Source organism: Salvelinus fontinalis, chromosome 3, assembly GCF_029448725.1.
Source record: "Salvelinus fontinalis isolate EN_2023a chromosome 3, ASM2944872v1, whole genome shotgun sequence".
Lineage (NCBI taxonomy): Eukaryota > Metazoa > Chordata > Actinopteri > Salmoniformes > Salmonidae > Salvelinus > Salvelinus fontinalis.
The window spans coordinates 62,776,580-62,804,029 of NC_074667.1; the positions used below are offsets into that span (position 1 = coordinate 62,776,580).

At 44.3% G+C, this 27,450-nt stretch overlaps 1 protein-coding gene across 1 annotated transcript; it reads right to left on the reverse strand.

Annotated features, from left to right (window-relative positions):
• Positions 1-14,354: 14,354 nt before the first annotated feature.
• Positions 14,355-26,782, reverse strand: LOC129851313 (stromal cell-derived factor 1-like). Its single transcript, XM_055917764.1, has 4 exons — positions 26,605-26,782; positions 22,587-22,704; positions 18,204-18,287; positions 14,355-16,438 (listed from the first exon to the last, which is right to left on the reverse strand). Exons 1-4 carry the CDS (start codon positions 26,669-26,671, stop codon positions 16,408-16,410), a joined length of 300 nt encoding a protein of 99 aa, XP_055773739.1. The 5' UTR covers positions 26,672-26,782; the 3' UTR covers positions 14,355-16,407.
• Positions 26,783-27,450: the final 668 nt, after the last annotated feature.

The following is a 27,450-nucleotide window of genomic DNA, read 5'->3' on the forward strand; positions in this document are numbered from 1 at the left end:
CCCCAGCCTCCCTCCCCCACTGTGCTAGTATTCTAGTCCACCACATATATGATAACAGAGACCCCAGCCTCCCTCCCCCACTGTGCTAGTATTCTAGTCCATCACATATATGATAACAGAGACCCAGCCTCCCTCCCCCACTGTGCTAGTATTCTAGTCCATCACATATATGATAACAGAGACCCCAGCCTCCCTCCCCCACTCTGCTAGTATTCTAGTCCATCACATATATGATAACAGAGACCCAGCCTCCCTCCCCCACTGTGCTAGTATTCTAGTCCTTCACATATATGATAACAGAGACCCCAGCCTCCCTCCCCCCACTGTGCTAGTATTCTAGTCCATCACATATATGATAACAGAGACCCCAGCCTCCCTCCCCCACTGTGCTGGTTTTCTAGTCCATCACATATATGATAACAGAGACCCCAGCCTCCCTCCCCCCACTGTGCTAGTATTCTAGTCCATCACATATATGATAACAGAGACCCCAGCCTCCCTCCCCCACTGTGCTGGTATTCTAGTCCATCACATATATGATAACAGAGACCCCAGCCTCCCTCCCCCACTGTGCTAGTATTCTAGTCCATCACATATATGATAACAGAGACCCCAGCCTCCCTCCCCCACTGTGCTGGTATTCTAGTCCATCACATATATGATAACAGAGACCCAGCCTCTCATTTTGTTCCTCTTTATCACTTTTCTCTCTCTTGGTGATGTCATTACTGGTTCCTTCCTGTTCACTCCCATCTCTCACCCTGTCTACACTGACACTGCTAACCAGGAACAGAAGCATCAATTTATCTCCACTTTCTTCATCCACCACCCATCCACATCACTCCCTCTACCCCAGTCAGTCTGTGCCTATCCCTGGGCACCCCATCCCCCTGCCTCCATCACTTCTACCACCACCCACCCATCCACATCACTCCCTCTACCCCAGTCAGTCTGTGCCTATCCCTGGGCACCCCATCCCCCTGCCTCCATCACTTCTACCACCACCCACCCATCCACATCACTCCCTCTACCCCAGTCAGTCTGTGCCTATCCCTGGGCACCCCATCCCCCTGCCTCCATCACTTCTACCACCACCCACCCATCCACATCACTCCCTCTACCCCAGTCAGTCTGTGCCTATCCCTGGGCACCCCATCCCCCTGCCTCCATCACTTCTACCACCACCCACCGCCACCACCCACCCATCCACATCACTCCCTCTATCCCAGTCAGGGCACTCTACCCTTGCGCAGCGCTGTCCCCCCAACCCCCCTCCCTTGGTTTTCACCCACCCACATCCCACTCGCTACCCCAGCCAGGGCACTCTATCCCTGGGCTGCCCATTCCGACCCCCCGCCCTGGTTTTCCAGTCCCCAGTCTGGTCAGTCTACAGGGAGAGTCCAGTCTGTCTGTTGACACGGTGGATTGATGAGGCCCAGTAGATGTGAAAACATAAAGGGTTGTATGTCTAAGTGGCGGTGCGTCTCATCTCTGTGTATCTCAAGCCTTGTAGAGAGGGAAATAAAGACCAAATACATTTAATATAGAAAGTTTGTATTGCGTAACCATCCCCTGAGAAACAGAAGATGGGCGGGGGAGGGTTCTTAAAGACCAACCATTTCTACAGTAGACTATAAGAGGTGTCTCCTGAATTGACACCTGTTGCTGGGCACATTGACAGACTGGCAGCTGTCTCTCTCGTTAAGGTGAATCACCTGTCTACTCTGTCTGAGAATGTCACAGAAAAGCCATCAATGAATAATATGTTCCTGGCAGACCTCATTAAAATGATTGATATGCCCTCCTCCAGGACATGAGTGTGTAATTAGTTCATTTTGCCAATCTTTCTCACCATAAACTGTAACGTGAGGTGAAGGAAGGAGTCTGACAAGCCAGGGCCGGTTTAACAATGTTGTCGGTGCAAAATCAGGGGCAACAGAGGCATTTGGTGTTGCTCATTTGAAATCACTGGGTCAGAGTAATCTCTTTTTAACACTCCTCCTCCATTACTCCCACATGCATCAGTAGTGAAAGGCAGTGTCATTCTGTCTAAACTAACTGAACAAATGTGATAATGTGGGTACAGTGTAATGTTGACTAAGCTGTCGACAGAGACATCCAGTACCCGGGCAGAGACCCAACACATGCCAACTACGCCCTGTCATGCCCTGGCGCTGATGCCAAGACAGTCTGTTGTGTTAGTGTGTGCAAGGAAGACATCAGAGGACATGAATCATTGGGTAATTAGCCTGAGAACTACTAATAATGAGAAATAGAGAGAGAGAGAGAGAGAGAGAGATCGTTACAACACTGTATATACACGTAATATGACATTTGTAATGTCTTTATTCTTTTGGAACTTCTGTGTAATGAGTGTAATGTTTAGTGTTCATTTTATTGTTATTTCACTTCTGTATATTATCTACTTCACTTGCTTTAGCAATGTTAACATATGTTTCCCATGACAATAAAGCCCTTGAATTGAATTGAGAGAAAGAGAGAGAGAGTGAGAGAGAATGGTGGGAAAAAATACACCATTCAATGGGCCTCAATTTGCATTCTCTCGGTGGTGTCATCAAAGATGCCGCTGTCTAAACCAAATAAATGCTAGTCTGTTATTGAGGACTTGTCACTGTTAATAAGTCATCAACAGCATAAACAGCATAACAACTGAATTAGTCAGAAGCCTTGCAGTAAGGCTGGCTACTTGAGATCTGAGAGCTGGAACATTTTCACACATCTCCAGTATTTCCTAATGAACATTTTGATGGAAATCATAAAGTTTTGCCTGTACATTTCAAATGGTGATGTGGCCAAAATGTTCCAGATTTTTTTTGTTGGGGGGGCAGAGAAAGTTCTCAGTCGACGTTACACCAAAGAATGCAGTCGTTTCGTATAGCCTTAAAATGACTGGGAGCAGACATGACCCCTCCTCCATACTCATCCATCATGCAGATCTACATCTTCTAGTGCTTTTCCCAAACAAAAGGCACCCTTATTACCTATATAGTACACTACTTTTGACCGGGGCCCATAGGGTTCTGGTCAACACTTTAGCACTACATAGGGAATAGGGTGCCATTTGGGACGTTCATCTCGTCATCTGCTCCCTGGCTTTATCAAAGTGCTTTATTGGGTCTCTAAAGTCCTGTGGCTCAGTGTGTCTGGTCCCGTTGATGGGCCTACTTAACGTTATGGATCAACCAGCTGTGTGTGTGTGTGTGTGTGTGCGTGTGTGTGTGTGAAGGCTATCTGACCATCTATAAAGCATTAAATAAGGTTGGGGTGGGGTGGAATGGGGGTTGTTATTTTGGTAATGACCCCCCATGGCCTCTGTATCCCGTCCACCTCTCTAGACTCTCCCTTCCACCACAATCATTTATTACTTCAGAGACACACGATGCCCAAGTTATATTCACGTCTCTAGACCGGCATTGAGGCTTGCCAACGAGGGCCACACAGTTAGTCTGACTCCCCTAAATCCCTTGTCTACGTACCCTAACCCCCCCCCCCCCTTCCCTCCTCTTTCTCTCTCTAGAGGTTTGTCTGCATCACTATGGGGTCGGCATTTTCCAAACCTAAAGACTCATCAAAACATCTCACCAACTCCTACTTTCCCAGTAAAACACAATGTTTCTTCAAGGAACACATCGCCTATACAGCCTACATTCTGTGTGAATCTGAATTCACTGAGAGGGTACCAATACTGAGAAACTGTCATTCATTCGTCCTTGTCCTCTCTCACGTCCTATAATAGGCTGTTATAGTTCTCTAGAGGGCGATTTAGGAGGGACTAAACTAAACCATACCACCCAAGGTAGTCTTATAACCTTTGACCCTTGCGCCGTCCTTATATGTCAAACCTGCGTCACATGCCCCACACATCAGGAGGGACCGGACCGCGCTACGCCTCAATTCCTGCTCACTGTAGCGTTTTACCATCCTCTAGACTGGGTTTATTTGTCTACCAACTAAAACAGGATTATATTCAGCCCCTAGACTACACTAGAAGATGCTGGGACTGTTTGTGTATTTGGGTATTGGTCCTTGTGGACAGAAAACAGTCCTCTTGAGGAGAATGTTTTCACTAGAAGGCTCTGAGAGATGAGCAGCAGGGGATATTCATCATTTGATATCAGAGAACATTTACAAAAATAGCTCCAGAAAACCATGTGATTGGCTCAAAGCAGGTCTGGTTCTATCCACTGTAGAGCAGACAAGAGTCCATTGAAACACTGTGTAGAGAAACAATAACGTCAACATGCTGTAGTTTATTTTCTCATTATTTTTTCAGAAAATCTAATCACCTGGACTTCTACTGATGAGGAGGGATATTGCCTTTTTTGATCCGTCGGTCTGTCACTGCGTAAAATAGAGACAGCCAAGGTGTGATCACATCATGCTTAATTCTTGGCTCATTTTTAGAACGTTTATGCCATTTCAAAGGAACCGTGTCTGTATGTGAGTTTGCAGACGTGGTTTGAGAGCAAAAGGAGAAATGTATGAAATCTTGGCAAACACACTGAGTGACCCGTCCTCCCTCCAGACTGATGAGAATTTGTGCACAGTGTCTTTCTAAACCAACGTATCTAAAGTAGAGGCTTTCTGGCCTAAAGACTAAAACCACTATGTACTGAGTGCCAAGACACAGCACATGTTGAGTATTGTTTTGAGACAACTAAACGGCTGCTCTATTTAAGTTGTCAGAATTTATCTCTGGGGAGGGATATTACTTAAATATGTTTGCTTGTATGTTAGGCGGGACGATTGGATGATTAAACTGATCTATTCCACCCATACAGTACATCCATACAATATATCCATACGGTACATCCATACAGTATATCCATACAGTATATCCATACAATATATCCATACAATATATCCATACTGTCACGTTCCTGACCTGTTTTCCTTTTTTCTTGTATTTATTTAGTTGGTCAGGGCGTGAGTTGGGTGGGTTGGTCTATGTGTGTTTTTCTATGTTGGGGTTTTTGTGTTCGGCCTGGTATGATTCTCAGTCAGAGGCAGCTGTAGATCGTTTGTCCCTGATTGAGAATCATACTAAGGCAGCCGGGGTTTCACGTGTGTTTTGGTGGGTGGTTGTATCGCGTGTCTGCATTCGTGCCACACGGGACTGTTTGTCGATTGTTTCATGGTGTTCTTTTGTTTCGTGTTCAGTTTCGATTCATTAAATAATCATGGACACTAATCACTCCGCATATTGGTCTGATCCTTCTCGCCTCTCCTCCTCGTCCGAGGAGGAGGATTACGACGATCGTTACAGAACCACCCACCAATCTAGGATCAAGCTGAGTGCAAACGGGCAGCGACAGCAGTGGGAAAAAACCCAGGACTCCTGGACTTGGGAGGAGATCCTGGACGGCAAAGGTCCCTGGGCTCAGCCAGGGGAATATCGCCGTCCCAAGGCGGAGTTGGAAGCAGCGAAGGCAGAGAGGCCCTGGTATGAGGAGGCAGCGCCGCGACGCGGTTGGGAGCCCGAGAGTCAGACCCCAAAATTTCTTGGGGGAGGGCACACGAGGAGTGTGGCAAAGCCGGGTAGGATACCTGAGCCAACTCCCCGTGCTTACCGTGGAGTGAGAGGGCGTCGTACTGGTCAGACACCGTGTTATGCGGTAAAGCGCACGGTGTCCCCAGTACGCGTGCTTAGCCCAGTGCGGGCTATTCCACCTCGCCGCACTGGTAGGGCTAAGTTGGGCATCGAGCCGGATGTCATGAAGCCAGCCCAACGCATCTGGCCTCCAGTGCGTCTCCTCGGGCCGGCATACATGGCACCAGCCTTACGAATGGTGTCCCCGGTTCGCCAGCATAGCCCAGTGCGGGCTATTCCACCTCGCCGCGCTGGCAGGGCTACGGGCACCATTCAACCTGGTAAGTTTGGGCAGGCTCGGTGCTCAAGAGCACGTGTCCTCCTTCACGGTCCGGTATACGCGGTGCCACCTCCAAGTACCAGTCCACCGGTGGCAGCCCCCCGCACCAGGCTGTCTCTCCGGGTTCTCTCTCCAGCTGCTCCCACCTGTCCAGCGCTGTCAGAGCTTTCCTCCTCTCCAGTGCAGCCAGTGCCTATACCACGCACCAGGTCTACAGTGCGTCTCAGCCGGCCAGAGTCTGCCGTCTGCCCAGCGGCGCCTGAACTGCCTGCCTGCTCAGCGCTGTTTGAGCTGCCTGCCTTCCCAACGCTGTTCGTCTGTTATGAGCCGTCCAGCCAGGACCAGCCAGAGCCGTCCAGCCAGGACCAGCCAGAGCCGTCCAGCCAGGACCAGCCAGAGCCGTCCAGCCAGGACCAGCCAAAGCCGTCCAGCCAGGACCAGCCAGAGCCGTCCAGCCAGGACCCGCCAGAGCCGGCCAGCCAGGATCCGCCAGAGCCGGCCAGCCAGCCAGGATCCGCCAGAGCCGGCCAGCCAGGATCCGCCAGAGCCGGCCAGCCAGGATCTGCCAGAGCCGGCCAGCCAGGATCCGCCAGAGCCGGCCAGCCAGGATCCGCCAGAGCCGGCCAGCCAGGATCCGCCAGAGCCAGCCAGCCAGGATCCGCCAGAGCCAGCCAGCCAGGATCCGCCCCTCAGTCCGGTGCTGCCCCTCAGTCCGGTGCTGCCCCTCAGTCCGGTGCTGCCTTTTGGTAGAGTGGGTTTGACATGGAGGGTGGCCATTGGGAGGAGACCACGGAAGCGGGGTTTGACTATGGTGGGTTGGGGACCACGACCAGCGCCAGAGCCGCCACCGTGGACAGACGCCCACCCAGACCCTCCCCTAGAGTTTATGCGGGTGCGCCCGGAGTTCGCACCTTAAGGGGGGGGGGGGGGGGGGGGGTTATGTCACGTTCCTGACCTGTTTTCCTTTTTTCTTGTATTTATTTAGTTGGTCAGGGCGTGAGTTGGGTGGGTTGGTCTATGTGTGTTTTTCTATGTTGGGGTTTTTGTGTTCGGCCTGGTATGATTCTCAGTCAGAGGCAGCTGTAGATCGTTTGTCCCTGATTGAGAATCATACTAAGGCAGCCGGGGTTTCACGTGTGTTTTGGTGGGTGGTTGTATCGCGTGTCTGCATTCGTGCCACACGGGACTGTTTGTCGATTATTTCATGGTGTTCTTTTGTTTCGTGTTCAGTTTCGATTCATTAAATAATCATGGACACTAATCACTCCGCATATTGGTCTGATCCTTCTCGCCTCTCCTCCTCGTTCGAGGAGGAGGATTACGACGATCGTTACACATACAGTACATCCATACGGTACATCCATACAGTATATCTATACAGTACATTTATACAGTATATCTATACAAAACATCCATACAGTATATCTATACAGTACATTTATACAGTATATCTATACAAAACATCCATACAGTATATTGCACCTCTAAAACCAAGACAGACCTTCTTTTTTGCTGTTGACTCTTTTATAACCACAAGTGTTGTTTAGAGATCTCAAGCACCTCTTTGGTGCCAAGAATAAGTTCACATTCTGGGGATTTCATTTAATTGAAAGTACTGGTCTGAGTTAGAGAGAAACTTAGTCTCTGTAAAGTCAGCCAGATATGTCCAAGCTATTTCTGGTTGTTGGCTTTTCCAGTAAAACACTTTTAACGGGAATTGTCAGAAGGCTGTCTTCTGGTTTGAGTCAAAGCCTCTGCATCGGATCTGAAGAAGCGGGACTAAACGTATCACCTCTATCGTGTTATAAATTCTATGTGCTCTCTGGTTAGTTGTTAGATGCTTGAATTCAAAGAAAAGTCTTGTAATGTAGCTGAGAGGGATGTAAATGTAGGAAGATATAGGAAGCACACCTGGCCAGCCCACCTGGCTTAACTTAACCTATGATTGGACCCTATCACGTCCTATGATCCATTCTGTGGAACCTCTGACTCCTCTGTGACCCTGCCTAGGGAGACCATATCCAGGCTAACCCCCTGTAGACAAACAACTCTGATCCCCAAACATCAGACTAAAACATTCAAATGTGCAGACATGAACACCCGATTTGCTGTTAGCTTCCATGCGTTGGGCCGAGCAGGGTCTTAGCTGTCCGGAGTGATCCGTCTTCTCATTCTAGAACTCTGGGAGAATTCACGGCCCAGGTCAACGTTGAGGAAGAAAAATGCCTCCTTCAGGACAAAATAGTTCACAGTTCCTGACACCACCACCTCGTATCCCGCAAGCCCCCTCTCTTTTATTTAATGGTCCGTCCGACGTACGCTTAAAGAGATTCTACAGCATTCTGGAATGTTCTGTGATCCATCATGATTAGGGGGGTAGAATTATAATGTTTCTCTCACCTTGGGGTTTGAAAGAGGGGTCAATGTCATCCCACAACGCTATTGGAAACAGGTTGATCATTAGCATTTTTTGCAGAAAGAAAGAAAGAAAAGAACTATGTCTGTATACAGGAGAAAAGAGGGAGAGAAAAGAGGGAGAGGGAGAAAGAGAAACTGATATCATCCTTCACAGTTTATTTGCTCTCTGAGAGAGAAGGAGAAAGGGAGAATAGAAGAGAAAAAAACAATATCATCAATCTCCCGTAATTTGCGATCGCGGGAGTTTTATACAATACACCGCTATTGATTCTTATTTAATGAGTCCTTTTGTTCCTGAGATCAATGACAAAGACATTATTGCTTTGTTGCCGGTCAGACCTCTTACTCAGAATCCAACATTCATCATTAACTCAGTATAACACAGAATCCCCTGCTATTTCCTGTTCCAGACAGACCAAACCAGAGTCATGCATTGGACGCAATTACACACCAAATCATTCCAAACAAAACCATTTGAGGCTGGAGGCCCTCGGACATTACATCTCTGTGAACTCAGATGAAACAGAGTTCAGAATCACCAAACCCTTTTAAAGACAGTAATAACAGAATAATATTCTCCCTTGGGGCTGTATCAACAAGATAAAGCTACTGTCTAGATTCTCAACCCCCTATCGTTGTTTACTGATATTAGAGAGTTTGCTACATTAATATCTGTTCTGTCGTGTCCTCTTGTTCATGTTTCAACACATCTGGACAGCTGCCAGGTGACGGAGGAAGTTATCTTGTTGTTGTTCTTTGATCAAGTGCTTGTTGTTTGTTGTTGACCTCTCCAGTGTGACTCCCTGGTCAACCCATTATGAGAGCAATAAATGAGCTATAATGTGGAGAACTGGCCATACTTATTATGAATGACTGATATGACCATCCATGAACGGGTTAGGGCATAGCAAGGCTGTACGCTGTACTGTTGAATAATTTAATTATTTTTCAACATCTTGCTCAGTATAAATTCCCTACTGTGTCTGTCACCTCAGATCTCGTGCCAAAGGGATTTACAGGAAGTAACACAAACCCGTTCTGTGTTGCTGTAACACCTTGTTGGCTACTGTAAATGTTTCAATATTATATAGAGGGGTGGCAGTGTGTGTGCCGTATGAGTGTGTGTGTGTGTGTGTCTGTTTCCCTTGGTGACAGTGAGGGATGTCAACCTCGTTGGGTTTAGAATCAGCATGTGATTCCTCATGTCCGTCTAGGAACAGGACCTCACTGTGTGAAAACACAGCCACAGGAAGAGGCCATGACACTCTGTATCCTGTCAGGTATGGAACTGATGATGAGAGTGAAAGGGCCCCTCTCCGGTCTGCACACACACACACACACACACACACACACACACACACACACACACACACACACACACACACACACACACACACACACACACACACACACACACACACACACACACACACACACACACACACACACACACACACACACACAGTCTTGCATAACTAACCTTATGGGGACACACAAAAAATTCAGTCCTATTCAAAATCCTATTTTCCTTAACCCTTACCCTAACTTTAACCTTAACACCAAAACCTAACCTTAACCCTAACCCTGAACCTAACTATAGCTCCTAACCCTAGACCTAATTCTAACCCTAAACCCCGTAGAAATAGCATTTGCCCTTGTGGGGACTAACATAATGTCCCCATTTGGTCAAATGTTTATTTGTTTACAATTCTTGTTGAGACTTCTGGTCCCCACAGGTATAACTTAACACGTCTACACACACACACACACACACACACCACAGGTGCACACACAACGTGTTATTTTCCACCCAACCTGTTTCCTATTAGCTCCTATTCAATCGGTCTGGCATTAAGTTGTTCAGCGATCTACAGTAAAGACCTTCAAATTACACCGGATTACCCATGATCCTCGGGACTCAATCACTTTGTTGTCCAACCTCGTTATGTTCTCCGTCTCAGGTGATTTGAGTTGAAGTGTGTGTGTGTGTGTGTGTGTGTGTGTGTGTGTGTGTGTGTGTGTGTGTGTGTGTGTGTGTGTGTGTGTGTGTGTGTGTGTGTGTGTGTGTGTGTGTGTGTGTGTGTGTGTGTGTGTTGCCCATGCTGAAATGCCCTGATTCTCTTGTGGTTGCTATTTGATTTGAAGCTGGTGAACTTGATAGAGAATCTCTCTTTCATTTGATTGTGTCATTGTGCTCTTTTATCAGTCCAGTGTAATGCTCCTGGTATGCTATGTGGTATAGTCAGGGATACTTAGCCAGGTTTCTACATTGATACAGAGGGTTTGTTGGACAGTACAGCTGTTTTCACTCCTCTGTGAACTAGTCCCAGTGCTTCAGTATGAACATATTATTCACACAACACAATACATGTTCAAGTACAGTTTGTGAGTCACCTTGGACCAGGCAAGGCCTTCAGCGTGTGTGTGTGTGTGTGTGTGTGTGTGTGTGTGTGTGTGTGTGTGTGTGTGTGTGTGTGTGTGTGTGTGTGTGTGTGTGTGTGTGTGTGTGTGTGTGTGTGTGTGTGCGTGTGCGTGTGTGTGTGTGTCACATAAATCCACTAATCATTTCTGAATGTGCCCAAGACCCCAAAACACAACCTGTGACCCTTGAAACTGTTTGGTCCTTGTCTAAACTCCAAGCCATCAGCTCTTGTTCTTGTCCATTATGTATTAACATCAACATCCAGCCAAAACAGAAAGCCTATGTCCACATCCCAAATAGCACCATAATCCCTATATAGTGGGCTACATTTGACCAGGACCCATAGGGCTCAGGTCGTAAGTGGTGCACCGTGTAGGGATTAGGGTTCCATTTGGAGTGTAGCCTATAACATGAAGTTCATCTGCTCTACATGGTTCTACTTGATTAAAGTAGACAGGTTTATGTATTGGTGCTAATTCCCCCCGGTGCTATGGATGGGTAACGAACCAGGACTAACGAATATATTCAATTACACACACACACACACACACACACACACACACACACACACACACACACACACACACACACACACACACACACACACACACACACACACACACACACACACACACACACACACACACACACACACACACACACACACACAGAACACTACATGAAGCGGAGGTGTTAAAACTCAGACACGGTTGTTAATGGCCCTGGCTCGTACCTTTACGTCGAAAGCTTTCTGTTTCTTTCTGTTTTCCTCTATGCTTAAGTTTTAAAGGGGAAATGTCAAGTGACATTGTGCGTCTCAAATGGAACCCAAATTCCCTATTTAGTGCACTGCTTTTGACCTAGAGCCCTATGGGGCTCTAACGGAGAATTAGAGTGCTATTTGGGACGCACACATAGTCTAGTTTAATTATTCAAACGACTGGCCACAGATATGTTGCAGTTCTGATGTAAGCTGAGGTTTAAGCTTAAAGGGCAATTCCACCACTTTTCAACCTCATATTCATTATCTCCAGCACCACATCAGTGTCTACATAATGTCAAAACGGCACATCTCTATGATCTGTGGTTAAAAAGATCAGAAGACAGGTCCTTGAAAATGCTTCTCTGTGACATCACATGGTAGGATTAAAAGTAAGAAAAAGACCTGCAATGAGTGTCTAGCCAGATGGAGGGTCACGTCACAGGGTGAATCTCATAGTGTCTAGCCAGATGGAGGGTCACGTCACAGGGTGAATCTCATAGCGTCTAGCCAGATGGAGGGTCACGTCACAGGGTGAATCTCATAGTGTCTAGCCAGATGGAGGGTCACGTCACAGGGTGAATCTCATAGTGTCTAGCCAGATGGAGGGTCACGTCACAGGGTGAATCTCATAGTGTCTAGCCAGATGGAGGGTCACGTCACAGGGTGAATCTCATAGCGTCTAGCCAGATGGAGGGTCACGTCACAGGGTGAATCTCATAGTGTCTAGCCAGATGGAGGGTCACGTCACAGGGTGAATCTCATAGTGTCTAGCCAGATGGAGGGTCACGTCACAGGGTGAATCTCAGAGTGTCTAGCCAGATGGAGGGTCACGTCACAGGGTGAATCTCATAGTGTCTAGCCAGATGGAGGGTCACGTCACAGGGTGAATCTCATAGTGTCTAGCCAGATGGAGGGTCACGTCACAGGGTGAATCTCATAGTGTCTAGCCAGATGGAGGGTCACGTCACAGGGTGAATCTCATAGTGTTAGAAAATCACTGTACAATGTTTTCACTTTCGATGATGTCATCGGGTAGAACAGTTTAACTTTATACTTTTTTCTACAAAACGTAGAAATGCGCCGTTTTCACATGTGTTGACACTGGTATTGTGCTGCAGATGATGAAAATGAGGTTGAAAAAGGGTGGTATTGCACTTTAAGTTCTACTGTAGCCTGTGGTTTCAGCAGGTTTACTGTAGATACATATGGTGGCTGTCGCCCCAAGCTGCAAACATAGACTTCTCTGGGTCTGGACTCCTGTGGAAAACAGAAGGAAGGTGTGTGTGTGTGTGTGTGTGTGTGTGTGTGTGTGTGTGTGTGTGTGTGTGTGTGTGTGTGTGTGTGTGTGTGTGTGTGTGTGTGTGTGTGTGTGTGTGTGTGTGTGTGTGTGTGTGTGTGTGTGTGTGTGTGTGTGTGTGTGTGTGTGTGTTGGTTATATTCCACCTGTCTAGGTTGTGTGTGTGAGAGTCTGGTATCCAGCATCTATTACCATCAAACTGGTTTGGGTGATTCTAAGTGAAGTTATTTTGAAACAGAAATATCTACATCCTTCAGTCTAATGTGACATTTTCTGTCAGTAAGTCTGTAGTCATAATGAAACACAATTGTGATGGGTCTGCAATGCAATGAAGACAGAGCAGTAACGATAAAGGAGAAATTAAACATTCAAATAAAATGGAGACAATTCGTAATGCACTTTTCTATTGATGCTACTTTCAATAAATATACAAATTATACATTTTTTAACAAGAAATTAAACATTCCACTTTTTTTTATTTGATATGTTTATTGAAAAAGAGGGTGAGTATCATATAGGTATCATATTGCTTCTTGGTTTATACAAACACAGTGAACATACAGAGTTTAATTAAACAATCCATCTTAGATGAAGGATACGTGTGTCGTAAGCTGCCTCAAAAGAATTGAACATTTTATTCACATTGTCTGGGGAGAGCACCCATATAGAACAAATACACTTCTGAAAAAACACACTTCCATTTGGGATGTTATCGCTTATGCAATGATTTACTTGCACATGTGGTCCAAATAACAGATATGATAAGTCAAATGGTAACAGCCATGTTGTTTGGTTTGGTTGTAGAGCTAACTGTAGCATGGCATTGAACAGAATGGTTCTCAAACACTTAAATAATGACCAAATTCCCTTCCTTTATGACAAACTTTATAACCATGTGATACAGATACTTAATAACTTCTGGACCAAAACAGCTGCACTTAGCTCACAGACTAAGATGCCTGGAGATTTGAATAGACCTGGAACTCTATTTTGACAATAGAAAAACAATGGCAACAGTAAAACAGTATAGAAATCCGCATCATTGAGGAATGGCTGGGAGGGAGGGGCTTGATTGAAAACATGTGTCGGTCCCCCGGCTCATACTTAACTGTATTGTTCTCTGTCTTGGCTCCGTGGTACTATCGGCACTTCATATTTTAAACTCTGTGGAACGCTGTCAGGAGAAATAGAACAGAATCCCAATTACATTGTTCTAGAGTGTTCTAGGGGGTCCTAATGAGGAATTAATTGCCGGTTCAGTGGGACATCTGTCTGAGCTGAGATATCCTAATGACAACAGTAATGTTTGTTTTAAAGTATCTCAGTATGTTGCATTACAATCCGGATTTATTAGATTTGCCCATCTTGCATCAGTGGATGAATGCCGTCAGATTATTGGTTGATTAGGATAAACCTCCTCAAGGGAGGATTGCATCAGGGCAAACTATGGTAATGAACCCTGTATTTCTATAATATTCTGTTGTTGTTCAAGCCAGACCTGTCGACACAATTTAATCTGGGGGACTATAAATGTTTATTACATTAACTTCAACATGTTGCAGCTAATAGACACATAGCATGTTGTGTTTTTATGATATTGCAAATAAACGTTTTTGGAAAAGTGATAAATGTATAAAAATTTGATTTGATAATACAGTAGTACTGCAGTTGGTATACAGTACTCTCTGGTTATGCCTTCATCTAATACTGCTTAAATGTACTTACAAACACTGTGTTATATCTCATTATCTTAGAATATATGAAATATACAAAAATAAAAATCATTACAGTAAAAATACCAATTTAAAAGACGTATCTGGTATTTAAAGTGGCTCAACGATAAAAGTAGGATAACTTTCCTTCGCCCCCAGCTCAGCAACATTCAGTTTCAATGTGATAGTCAATACTGTAGGATAGTAACAGGTATTTCATGTGGCCGTATACTGGCTTTAAAATCCTGCCTAAGGATATGTGAGGGTTTATAACTATGGAGTAGGCCTAAAGTGAGCTCCTAAGCAATTGAAGAGTGAAATCCAATAATCAGACAATGTGATCCTGTATAGAAATGTATGTAATGAATCTTACTATACTTAATATAATACAGCAATTATTTTGCGCCAGTATTTGTTAGTAAATACCTAGAATATTGAGGTAAATTTATTTCATATTGCTTGTTTTGCTGAAAAATGACTCGGTGTCTCATTCAATGCCTTACAGCCTAGACTATAGCAACAGACAACATTACATTCACACAAACTGTATAAAAAGCTGCATTGATATGGGGTTTTATCCCTGTTTTGCATTACAATCTTATCCCACAAGGCCATCGTTCTTACAACCCTTGGCTCTTGCTGAGTTGCTTAAGTTACTTCTAATTGTGTGGGCTTTTCTATTCGGCACAGGACTGTAATACAGAATTGTCTGCCTCCAATAAAGGCTGTCGGCTTATATTACAGCAGATAACTTCCCCTTTATTACAGCACTGGTTTTCAAACCTCTCCTCGGGGACCCCCAGTCATTCCATGTATTTGATCTATTCCACAGCTAACACACCTGATTCAACTTGTCAACTAACCAGCCTTGAATAGGTGAATCAGGTGAGTTAGTTCAGGGCTACAACTAAATAGTGAAACGTCTGGTGGCCACCGAGGAGAGGTTAGAAACCCCTGGCCTGTACACATCGTCTGATTGGGATCTTCACCGGTCTGTTCTTGTGAATGGAAACTCCATGTGATTCAGTGCACAGCCTCTCTTCCTGAAAAGATATGTATCACTTCAAACTAATGTCTTCTGATCCCTTGAGTTGAAACACCTGAATCAATGCATGTCCTCCATTGTCTTGGCTAGACTGGAATGCTTGTTAAGGCTTGACATAGAAGTTGCCCCTGACCACAGATCTAAGATTTCCTTCCCTACCATCCTAGCCTTAACCATCAGGGATTAAACAACATCTGACCTTGGATCAGTTAGGGGTGACTATCTATTTCCCCTGTTATGAATGTTTGATCAGCCCTGATTGGTCGCCTCTTACAGAGTAGGCTCAAGCCCTCAGTCAGAACCCACCCCTGGTGATACCCACAAGTCCTTGCTCAGCACATTTGAGACGGTGAGCCGGGTGTAAAAACTTTAAATGTCCCTTTACTGCCTCTTGTAAAAGTAGGAAAAATACTTTATATACAGACGTACACTTACACACTCAGTTCAGACACACACACACACACACAAAGAACAACCACACTGCGCTCACACACTCTTTACACACGTACTCACACACTCTTTACACACGTACTCACACATTCCGATATAATTAGGTATATGCACTTGGTGCTAACAGCGTGAGGAGAGGTGTCTGCAGCGTGGGAGGCAGGGTGGCTGCGGGGTCAGCAGCAGCAGCAAGGCATCATGGTCGGTCTGGCGGTGAAGTGCTGGTTTTGCAAGCGTTCCAGAGCATTCCAGAATGTTCCAGAACATTCCAGAGCATTCCAGAGTGTTCCAGAGCAGAGACGTGTAGCTACAGAGTTACATATCTGAGTAGAGGAGGAGGAGGAGGAGGAGGAGGAGAGCTGGCCTGGGACTGGGGCACTTCGGGCCGGTCAGGATAGTGTATACGTATCCTTTACTGAGCACGTCTTCTGGACTTCTTCACCCTGGAGACAGAAAGAGAGGAATTAGACACTGATTAAAGGAGGATTCATGGGTGTAACTTCATTTTTCCGTTTGGCCATTTGACATCACCTGATTAGGAACAACTCTGGGCCCTAATGTAATTTTATGATAAATACTTAGTACGGTGCTCATTGGTATATTGATGCTATGTTCTGCATCATGCAGGGTTTTGAAACATGCATTCTTAGTAAAAAGGGTTCTTAAAGGGTACTTGGCTGTCCCAATAGGATAACTGTTTTCCAACTGTGGAAAGAGTCCTACATGCCCCCTAAAAAAACTAACAAAACAAAAACAAACAAAAAAACAAATGGGTCCTACATGGAATCAAAAGGGTTCTATTTGGAACCAAAACTGATTCTTCAAAGGGTTCTCCTATGGGAACAGCCGAAGAACCATTTTAAGTTCTACATTGCACCTTTTTCTCTAAGTGTGTAACATGTCACGTAGGCCTCCAGTATCTAGTTGTTTAATAATATAGTTTGTTTGTCTGGCAGACTGGACTTATAAACATGATGCAGTTCTACGAGAGCATATATACTCAAACCTTCATTAACAAGATCATCTGGATATGCATCGTCTTAGAAATATTTGTACACAGTTTTTTTGGCTAGCTATTTCAAGCAAATGCAGTCTTTTGTAACTATGCCACATTGGGGACTAAACAGCAAGAAAATGACTAATTTGTGGTAAAATGTTCCTCCATTATAGATTTATTTACTATAGGCGTTTTTAAGAGGCAGACATTTTGCATGGGTGGTGAAAATGATCACCAGACACTGTATGTGGGAAGTTTTTATAAGGAATGCACATTTAACACACATTTTAACAGCACAACCCATTTAGATTCATTATAATATTCTGTATAGTGTGCCTGTTATTGTTTATTGTAGTTTTTTACAGTTTACTCCTTGGGTGTAAAACTTAGTGGAATTGTTTTCCCTTAGTGGAATGAGTTTTACTATTTGTAGACAAATTAGTCCTGATCATTTTGTGAAAGTGCCTTCAATTTACACATATTTGTTTACTTATACACAAACTACTGTCTTTTAGCTATGAAATTAATGAAGTTTGTTCACTTGTGAAAATAACACTTGTTTATTTGTGCATAAAGTTTTAGGTAAAAAATCTGTAAATAAAAAAACAACTAACTTTTTTGAAGTCGTGAAATTCTACTACATCCCTGATTTCCCAGATACATTCTGATTGTTTACTGAAAGACCTGGAATGCTCTGAATGCCACGCTTAAATTATCAGAGGGATTGCAAGGCATGAGCAGAAAGTATTCTTTCCCAGTCTTTAATTCATATCTCAATAGCCATCTGAGTAGCGAACACGCATAATGAGAAACAAACACCCAGAAATACCTGTCACTTTCATCTCTTTTAATGACACACACATACCAACAATTCTAATCAAACCAATAAATGAGCCATTTCACAATGCAAAGTAGACAAGTGGCTATAAAAGGACACTAAACTGTTGTTACTGTACTTAAGCAGTTCCATTTCTCCCATTTCATTTGGATTTTGCAGATAAAAACAGGGCCGTATTTCATTCCACGTCTCTCACTGTTACCAGCGAACTAGCCTGGTCCCAGATCTGTTTGTGTTGTCTTGACAACTCCTATGGTTTGGCGTGACAATGAAAGACCATAAGAGTTGGCAAGACAGCACAAGCAGATGTGGGACCAGGCTACCCTGTGATCAGCTCTTACTTGTCAAAGAGGGAAGTAAGGTTTCTCCTTACTTGTTAATGGCATTCTTCAGGTACGTCTGCAGCCATTTGGTCTCGGGGTTAATGCACACCTCCCTGTTGTTCTTCAGCTTGGCACTGTGACCGGGAGAGGGATGGAGGGAGAGAGAAAGTGGATTAGGCAGAGACTCATTTCAGTGTTCTCCGAGCATCCACTTTCTCTGTTTTCTTATCTGATTCAAGGATAGAATGATCTGGAAAAAGAAAGGGAACAAAAAAAAGCAGAGTCCAGTAAGTTCTCATGAACTGGCCTAGCGTCTTCTCGCTCTGGTGAACATCCAGGGATAGTGTGCTGTGTAGCTGTTATCAGTAACACACATACCTGATACGTGGGGTCAACTAGGGTCAACTGTGGCCGTGTTTCGGTCAAACTGTAACGAGACTCGTGGGCCTTGTAGTAGCGAGTTGAATAGTATGAGTTTTTATTACACTTCAATTATGTACATAGATAAATAAATATAGATCCTTTCTAGGTTTCTTTTGAACTAATCATTCTGAATGCATCTATTTCAGTTTGACACATCTGTCTTTATAGACTCATTGGTCTCGTAGTAGTGAACTGAATAGTATGAGTGGCATATTTTAGTATACAGTATGTAATCTTATATATTTGTTTTATAAAAAAATATATAAAAAAAATGGGTTACATTTGAGGTAATATTTTTGAAGTCATTATTTGCTGTTTGATACAGTTCTTATAGGTTACTTAAATCTAGTCTGTATAATTCACGTATCTGAAGATTGAAGAGACATCTGATGAACTCTGTATACTGTAATCTAAAAGTAAATCTGTTCCATCATTTTGATATAGTCTCTCTGCTCATTCAGGGTCCAAATAAACAAACCCATTAAGATGAATGAAGTTCCCTTTCCTTTAAACCAACTGCTGTACTGGACTGGATACACAAAACAAAACATCACTCAGTATGATAAATTATTTGACCAAAATTATATTTATCAAACTTATTTATATGTTACTAATTTCCATGTACATTTGCCAGTGAACAATCAACACGTTATTAAAATCCCAAACATATTTTTTAAGAACAAACATATTATGAACAAGTTGTAAGGATCACAGTTATTAAAGCTTGTATTCACAGCATATTTTAACCCACAAAACATGCTTAGCGCCAGTTGTAAGGATCACAATGCATTAAATCACATCAAGTCCCCCCACCACATGCCACAGGAGAGAAATCCCCTCTCTCCTTCCACTTAGACAGCTGTTGCAATGATAATAAAGCACGGTAACACTGATCTCTTTGTTAAGCCAGTGGTACTAACAATAAGGAGGTTTTTATGTCAGGCCATTTAGCCTGGGATTTACAGACTGTGGGGTGTATATGGGAGTAAGTGGTTCACCTGTAGAGGACTGTAGTGTGTTGATAGAGGGTTGACTTGAGTGTCGACTTGAGAGAGGGGCATTTGTCCCGAGATCGGACACCTCTGTGAGTGTTTCTGATCCATGAGCTTTAGGGGGAGACGGGGTTGTGTGTGTGTGTGTGTGTGTGCGCACTCTCTCCTCTCCTCCCCTCCTTCCCCAAACATATGGATCTAACACCTCTGTGTCAAAAGGTCGTGTTTGAGAGTTAACACCTCATGTAGCACCTCACCACCTCTCCTCCCTCCCTCCTTCTCTCCTTCCTTCTCTTCCTCTCACAACCCTGTAAATTAAACACATTCCTCTCCACCTCTGAATCTCTCCTTCATCACTCCTTTACCGCTTTTCTGATTCAATTTCACCTCCCCCAAACTCTCCATCCCTATTAAACACCAGCCTCTTCAATTGACCAAATGGCTCACCTACTACCCTTACCCCAATAAGATGAAAGAACAGCTCAAGCGCATCAAACCCCTTCAAATCCCCCCAAAACCAACATCCCAGTTGTTTAGATAAATAAAAGCCGGTAACTGGATTCCCCGTTTGTTTACCTCTAGGATACCACCTTCCTCCCTCCCTCCAACCCCCATCCTGTCCTCTTTTATATATTTAGTGCAGCTAATCCATTTTACTGTTTTGATGTGTCTCCTGGTTTAGGTTTATCCCTCTAGGCTGTGTGTGTGTGTGTGTGTGTGTGTGTGTGTGTGTGTGTGTGTGTGTGTGTGTGTGTGTGTGTGTGTGTGTGTGTGTGTGTGTGTGTGTGTGTGTGTGTGTGTGGTGTGTGTGTGTGTGTGTGTGTGTGTGTGTGTGTGTGTGTGTGTGTGTGTGTGTGTGTGTGTGTGTGTGTGTGTGTGTGTGTGTGTCTGGACTATCTAGCGTCTGATTGACTCTGTTGGAATTCGGGGCTCTGGCAGTCTGGAGCTTCTAACCCAGTAGGTAGTAATTACTTCACAGCAAGCTAATGCCAACAAGCCGGAGGAGACAGGGGCGTGTATGGAGGGATGGAGGGGGAGAGGGAGGTGTAGTGTTACCCCTGTTGTCTTTCATCCAAGGACAATAGATATATCAGAAGAGATGCGAGCTCTCTGCCCCTCTCTCCCCTGCTGCTCAGTCATAAATAACTTTTGGATGGAGTTTGGAGGGAATAAGAGGGAAAAGTGGAAGCTTTTGGTGGCGTAAGTGTGTTCCTTAATGCCTATGTCTGCAAATGTGTGTATCTCTTAATGATTGTGGGTCCTGACCAGATTTGTATCCTTACTGACCCCTTGCCATGAGTTAACCCCCTAATGCCCCCCCTACCACCCCTTCCCAACCCCCCAAACCCCTCTGGCTTTTTGGCTCTGGCCACCTGGTTTCTATAGGTTACAAATAGGCAAAGCATTTTGGCTTAATGCGTTCCAGGCCATTTAAATGACACTAAATGTGGGCGGCTGGTGAGCGAAGGGAATAAAAGAAAGAAGGATAGAGAGGGTCAGCTGCAACATAAAGGTCATCACGTTGACCCCTAATGATTGTTTCCTTAACAAGACTAAAATCCCCCCTAGAGCTAGCTTGGAGAGAGACACTCCTCTGTCAGCTTCCTCTCTCCTCTCCTGGCCATTTATTGTGTTGATCTAATCTAAACATCTCTTTCCATTTGGGGAGAGCCATAGCAACTGCATCTTTTTTTCTCCACTCTCTCTCTCTCTTGCTTTCTTTCTCTCTCTCTCTCTTGCTTTCTCTCTCTTTCTCTCATTCTCTCTCTCTCTCTCTCTCTCTCTCTCACTCTCTCTCCACTTTCTCTCTGTCTTTCCCTCCACTGTGGTCCTCCAACTGCAATCATTAAAACCTCATAATATGGGACTGATGCTTAGCCGAATGGAATGGGAACCAAAGTTAAGCGCCATTAGAATCCACATGGGATCTTATTAACAGAGGGGTCTTACTGGGCTGAATCAGGCTATTCTGAACAGGCCTTGCCTTAGGAGATGACTATAGGAGTTGGCAAGACCACACAAACAGATCTAGAACCAAGTTAGTTTAGCTGTAGCAGCTGACAATAGGAGTTGGTAAGACAGCACAAACAGATCTGGAACCAGGCTAGTTTAGCTGTAGCAGCTGACAATAGGAGTTGGTAAGACAGCACAAACAGATCTGGAACCAGGCTAGTTTATCTCTACTTGACTATACGTATCAGGCCAAGGTCCTTCTGGTTTCAGCCATGCAGGCTTGGGCTGTGTTAAAGCAAAGATGGCAGATAAACGAAGATGTCACATTTCCAGTCTGCTTAAGGGATGGCTCTCCCATAGGCACCAATGCATTACCAGCTGGGTCTGGTCTGCTTAGTTCATTGACTATATATGAATAAGAAAAAAATGAGGGAGTGGGATGAGTCGCTTCCTCTTCCACCTCTGGTTAAACTATATTGCAGTGGTCCCGTAGAGTAACATGGACCGTGGCATTGACGGGTGTCTGTCCAGCCCTAAAACAAACACCTGATTCAACAAGTCACCGCCTTGACGGTTAGTTGATGAGTTGAATCAGGTGCTTCAGTGCTGCGCCCGGGAACCGAAGCTAACTCACACTCTCATCATGCAGCTGTCTCAGACCTGGGTTGCTTACCAATGCTTTACTGGGCCTAAATAGTTCTGCTTTATCTCCAGAAAAAGTCTGTCTAAATATAGTGAATAGCTTCCCCTTCTGTGAGCAGCATCACTGTGTGTGCTGTGTGGGATGTCCAGTGTTGGCCACCATAGTACTTTCTTATCTGTGCAGTGTAGTGCAGAGCTGAGGAGAACATGGGGTTGTCTCCTACAAAAGTTCCCTGTTACTCCCCAGCCCAGTAATGAAACCATTGACTTTTGGGAGAAGCAATACAGCGATCTAGTTGTTCTTATGAGCGGTGTGGACGGTTCTTCACACGACAAACTAAGGAACTTAGCTGTAAGTCCTCTAAAACACAACCCAAAATCAGGGTTAAAAAGCATCCCATAATGCACCAGCAGGTTACTCACATGACTTGGAAAGGGCAGTTGGGTGTGTGAAGGAACTTGAGCTCTCTGATGCTCCTCTGAGGGACGGTGTTGAGAGTGGAGCGACACCAGCATCTCTCTACCAGGCTGATGGGCTTCGCTGAAAACAACAACCACAAACATATTAAGATACCGTACCAGGTACCAGGTACCGGACACTGAGAGAATGTGGGCATCGACCATTTCTATGTCTTAAAACTAGAACAACCAAAGCTCACAGCGTGAGGGACAGTAATGTCTCAACACTAGCATTATGATAGTTAGAGCTGAACCAACCATATGAGACTCAACACTAGATTATGATAGTTAGAGCTGAACCAACCATATGAGACTCAACACTAGCATTATGATAGTTAGAGCTGAACCAACCATATGAGACTCAACACTAGATTATGATAGTTAGAGCTGAACCAACCATATGAGACTCAACACTAGATTATGATAGTTAGAGCTGAACCAACCATATGAGACTCAACACTAGCATTATGATAGTTAGAGCTGAACCAACCATATGAGACTCAACACTAGCATTATGATAGTTAGAGCTGAACCAACCATATGAGACTCAACACTAGCATTATGATAGTTAGAGCTGAACCAACCATATGAGACTCAACACTAGCATTATGATAGTTAGAGCTGAACCAACCATATGAGACTCAACACCTCCAAAATGCAACAACTCACATTTATTGCAGGCAGGAAACTAGGAAGAATTTGTTCATTTCATATCAGAGTACTTGTTAGAACAAATATGTTTAATCTACTGTCTCTAAGCCCGACAATGCATGAGAAAGTATACAGTACATTTAGCTGACTTTAGTCCCAAACTAGGATGAATTTGTTAGTTTCATATTAGAGCTTGTAAGAACAAACAGGATAAAGTAGAAGACAGATTTCCGTTGCCGCTGGACATTGGGGATTAAATCCATTTTCACTGTACTCCACGACAGCAACAGCTCCTAAATCAATAGTCAGTGGTGTGTGAGATTGGTTTACACAGTATACAACCAGGTCTCATAAATAGCACACACATTCTCACCAAACTTTCACCGTACACACTCAACACCACTCTACTTTTACCTGTTGTTAATCATCGTCACATTCACTGGGGTAAACTCCAGTACTTCTGTTGAACCGGTGTACAAAGCTGGGGGAAAAGTCCCTGACTTTCAACTGGCCTGCTGAGCATGCCAGATAGCTACACCTGAGATAAAACTTGCAAAAAGAAGCATTTGAAGAAGATTACTTGAATATGTTGTTCAGGGTCAAATACCATTTTGAAAGCTCTGAGAGGAAACTTTCATTTAAATAATTAAATCAAACTGTTATAGTTATTTATACATTTCTAATAAAATACCGTTAAGACAAAACAGCACACATGTCCATGCATTTAAATGCATACCTCAAATAATCAACACACATTCCCACAAAACTACTGTATTTAACCCTGACAATGCACGGGAAAGTATACATTTACCTGCCTTTAGTTCCAAAGGCAAGGCAATTAAAAAGAGATTAGTCTGCCACACACACTCACACACGCGTATGCACGCATGCCCACACACATGCACACACACATGCACACACACACACGCACACACACACACACACACACACACACACACACACACACACACACACACACACACACACACACACACACACACACACACACACACACACACACACACACACACACACACACACACACACACACGCACACACACACATGCACACACACACACACACACACACACGCACACACACACACACACACACACACACACACACACACACACACACACACACACACACACACACACACACACACACACACAGAGACTCTCAGACCAGCGCTCATTGTCCCATCCGCCGTCATACTGCCTTTTCACTATGAACATTCAAGACACAGCTCTCTATCCCAGAAGAGTCCTTATCGTTCTACTCCACTGGGGCTCACAATGTTTCCCTCCTTTCTCAAAGCTCCAAGAACACAAAGCTTAGATTCTTATCAAAAGAGAGTCCCTTTAAGAAGTAGGCTACATTCTTAGAATAATTGCATATCACCCCTGGTTCCTACCGGTTCCTGAAACTAAGAATCTTTTCACTCAATAGCATATACTCAGGCTTTTGACTGAAATGTTCTTAGATTCAGGGATTTCAGAGGGGATGCCCTGACGGAAATTTCACACAAGATTAACATGAAACGTGAAATTCTTGATAACCTGTTTCCAACAATGATTTTGATTCGTTTTTCTTTGAAGATGGGAAGAGGTCAATTGGCTGAACATGTCTCTTCTCCAGTTGCCTTGTGGTTGTAAAACTTTCATGAAAGACTCTCTCCGTTTACTTTAAAACACTTTGATATTGACATTCTTTTCATTTCTGGAATCTTCCATCTTAACGGCGTACAAGCGGATCCCTTGTTTGACTGTGGGATTAAACTGTGATCACATGAATCCACTGCAAAATAAACAACAACAGGAGAGAGAGAAGTCCGAGAGAAGAGTTGAAGTTAGCTCAACCTCTGCTGTGTTATGCTAAGCCTGTTGTTACCACCCCTAGCCAGGGAGACCCTGACTGCATAGAGATAGGATGGCCGGGTGATGGAGGGGGTAACGTGTGTGTTTATCTGTCTTATGTTGCTTTCTTTTAACTAGAAACTAATTAGGGGATAAACAAGGCGGGTTGTGAAAGAAACTAATTACATCCCAAACGGAACCCTATTGCCTATTTTGTGCACTTCTTCTGACCAGAGCCCTATGGGTTTCCCTGTGGGCCCCGGTCAGATGTAGTGCACTGTATAAGGGAATAGTGTTCTATTTGGAAAGCAAGGTTGTAGCTAGATGGCCACTTGTGGCCGGGTGCTGTAAGCAGCATACATAATGACCCAGTATTAGCATGATAATAGAGCCTGATAAGGTGGCGGGTCATTGCTGTGATATTAGCATGAGGGAGACTTAGCCATTTGGGACACTGACTCCCTGACCCATCATCCTCTAAATCGTAAGATCTTACTTTCTGTCTTTGACAAATCGTTTTAATTGTTCATTTGTATGCCGTTAAGATGTAAGATTTGAGAAATTAAAGTGGTTGATATATCAAAGTGTTAAAAGCAAGTAGAAAAGTATTTCATAAAAGTTTTACAACAAAAGGCAACTGAGAATTGACAGAAAGTTTTACAACAAAAGGCAACGAAGAAGATACATAAATAATGGCAAAAGTAAACACAAACCTAGACATTTCCAGAATAATCTAAATAACCAACTACTTAAAATTCAACTATACAAACAACAACAAAAAAACAAATGCAACCAATTTGAGTATAACATCTCCATCACATCAACAATCACTTACTTATTTTACCAAAACCAGTCAGACATCAAGGAGCCAAAAGACAACCTCCACAACCACAACTCATAACCACAAGTTATTCTGCTGTGTATCCCGTCTCTCAGCAACACCAGCCAAATGTCACAACCACATCTAGTCTAACAACACCTATTGAAATGAACCAACAATATCAAGACAACCTCCACAACCACCAACATGTCCTCATTTTCTAGAACAAATCACATCCCCAGACATTCTAGAACACATACATAAAGTCTCTCTTTGCTAAGTTACTAAAATGACTCAAATAAAGAGATAGATAAATAAAGATAGATTAAACCCAAGAAAGAACACACTAATACAGTCTTAGAAAAAGGGTTCCAAAAAGGTTCTTCAACTGTCCCCATATGATAACCCGTTTTGGTTCCAGGTAGAACCCTTTTTTTTCTTCCAGGTAGAACTCTTTTGGGTTCCATGTAGATCCCTCTGTGTAAAGGGTTCTACATGGATCTCAAAAGGGTTCTTCCTGGAACCAAAAGGGTTCACCTGGAACCAAAAAGGGTTCTTCAAAGGGTTATCCCCTTTTAGGTTCGAGATGCCACCTTTTCTTCTAAGAGTGTAGAAGACATGCCCAGACAGATACATCATCCCCAGACCAACTCACCCGTAGAGGGAGGTACATCCAAGGCCACAGCCAGTAGGACCAACACAGCCAGTACTTTGACATCCATGGTGGGCTGTATGTAGTAGGATGGAGTTACAAGAGGCTCAGGGCTCAGCTTCTCACAGCTACTATCCAGCAGGGTTCAGGGTAGACTGACTGTCAGCTCCTCTCTACACACTGTTAAAGCACGGAGGCTGAGGGAGAGAGAGAGGGAGGGGAGAGAGAGGAGGGAGGCTCCTAATTTCTCAGGAGGAGGCAGGGGGGGGGGGGGGGGGGGGGGTGAGCTGCAGTGGCTTTATGAAAGGCAGAGACTTCCTCGATTGTAAATGTGCTGGCAGACAATCAAGAAGAAATTCTCTTTCTCTTTTAAGTTATTTCTCTCTATTACTTTCATTCTCTTTCTCACAATGTCTCTCTTTATGTCTCGTTTTACTTCTCTCTCTCAGGTCTCCTCTCTTTTGCTTTCTGTCTCTCTTTCTCTCCCTCCCTCTCACTTTCCCTCCTTCACCTTTCTTTTCCCAAACTCACAAACTACCCCCTCTCTCCAATTCCCCCCCCTCTTTTCCCGCTCTCTCTGGGGCTGTCAGTCAGACTATTTGGAGAGCCTGGGCTCCCTGCTGCTAGCCTAATATTGTTCCTATTACAGCTGAATGGCTGGAGTGTTATTGTTTACAGGGACCCTGCCTGCTCCCCCCCCTCTCTGGCTGGCCTGTGTCTTCCCAGTCATCTGTCTCTCTGGCTGGCCTGTGTCTTCCCAGTCATCTGTCTCTCTGGCTGGCCTGTTGTCTTCCCAGTCATCTGTCTCTCTGGCTGGCCTGTGTCTTCCCAGTCATCTGTCTCTCTGGC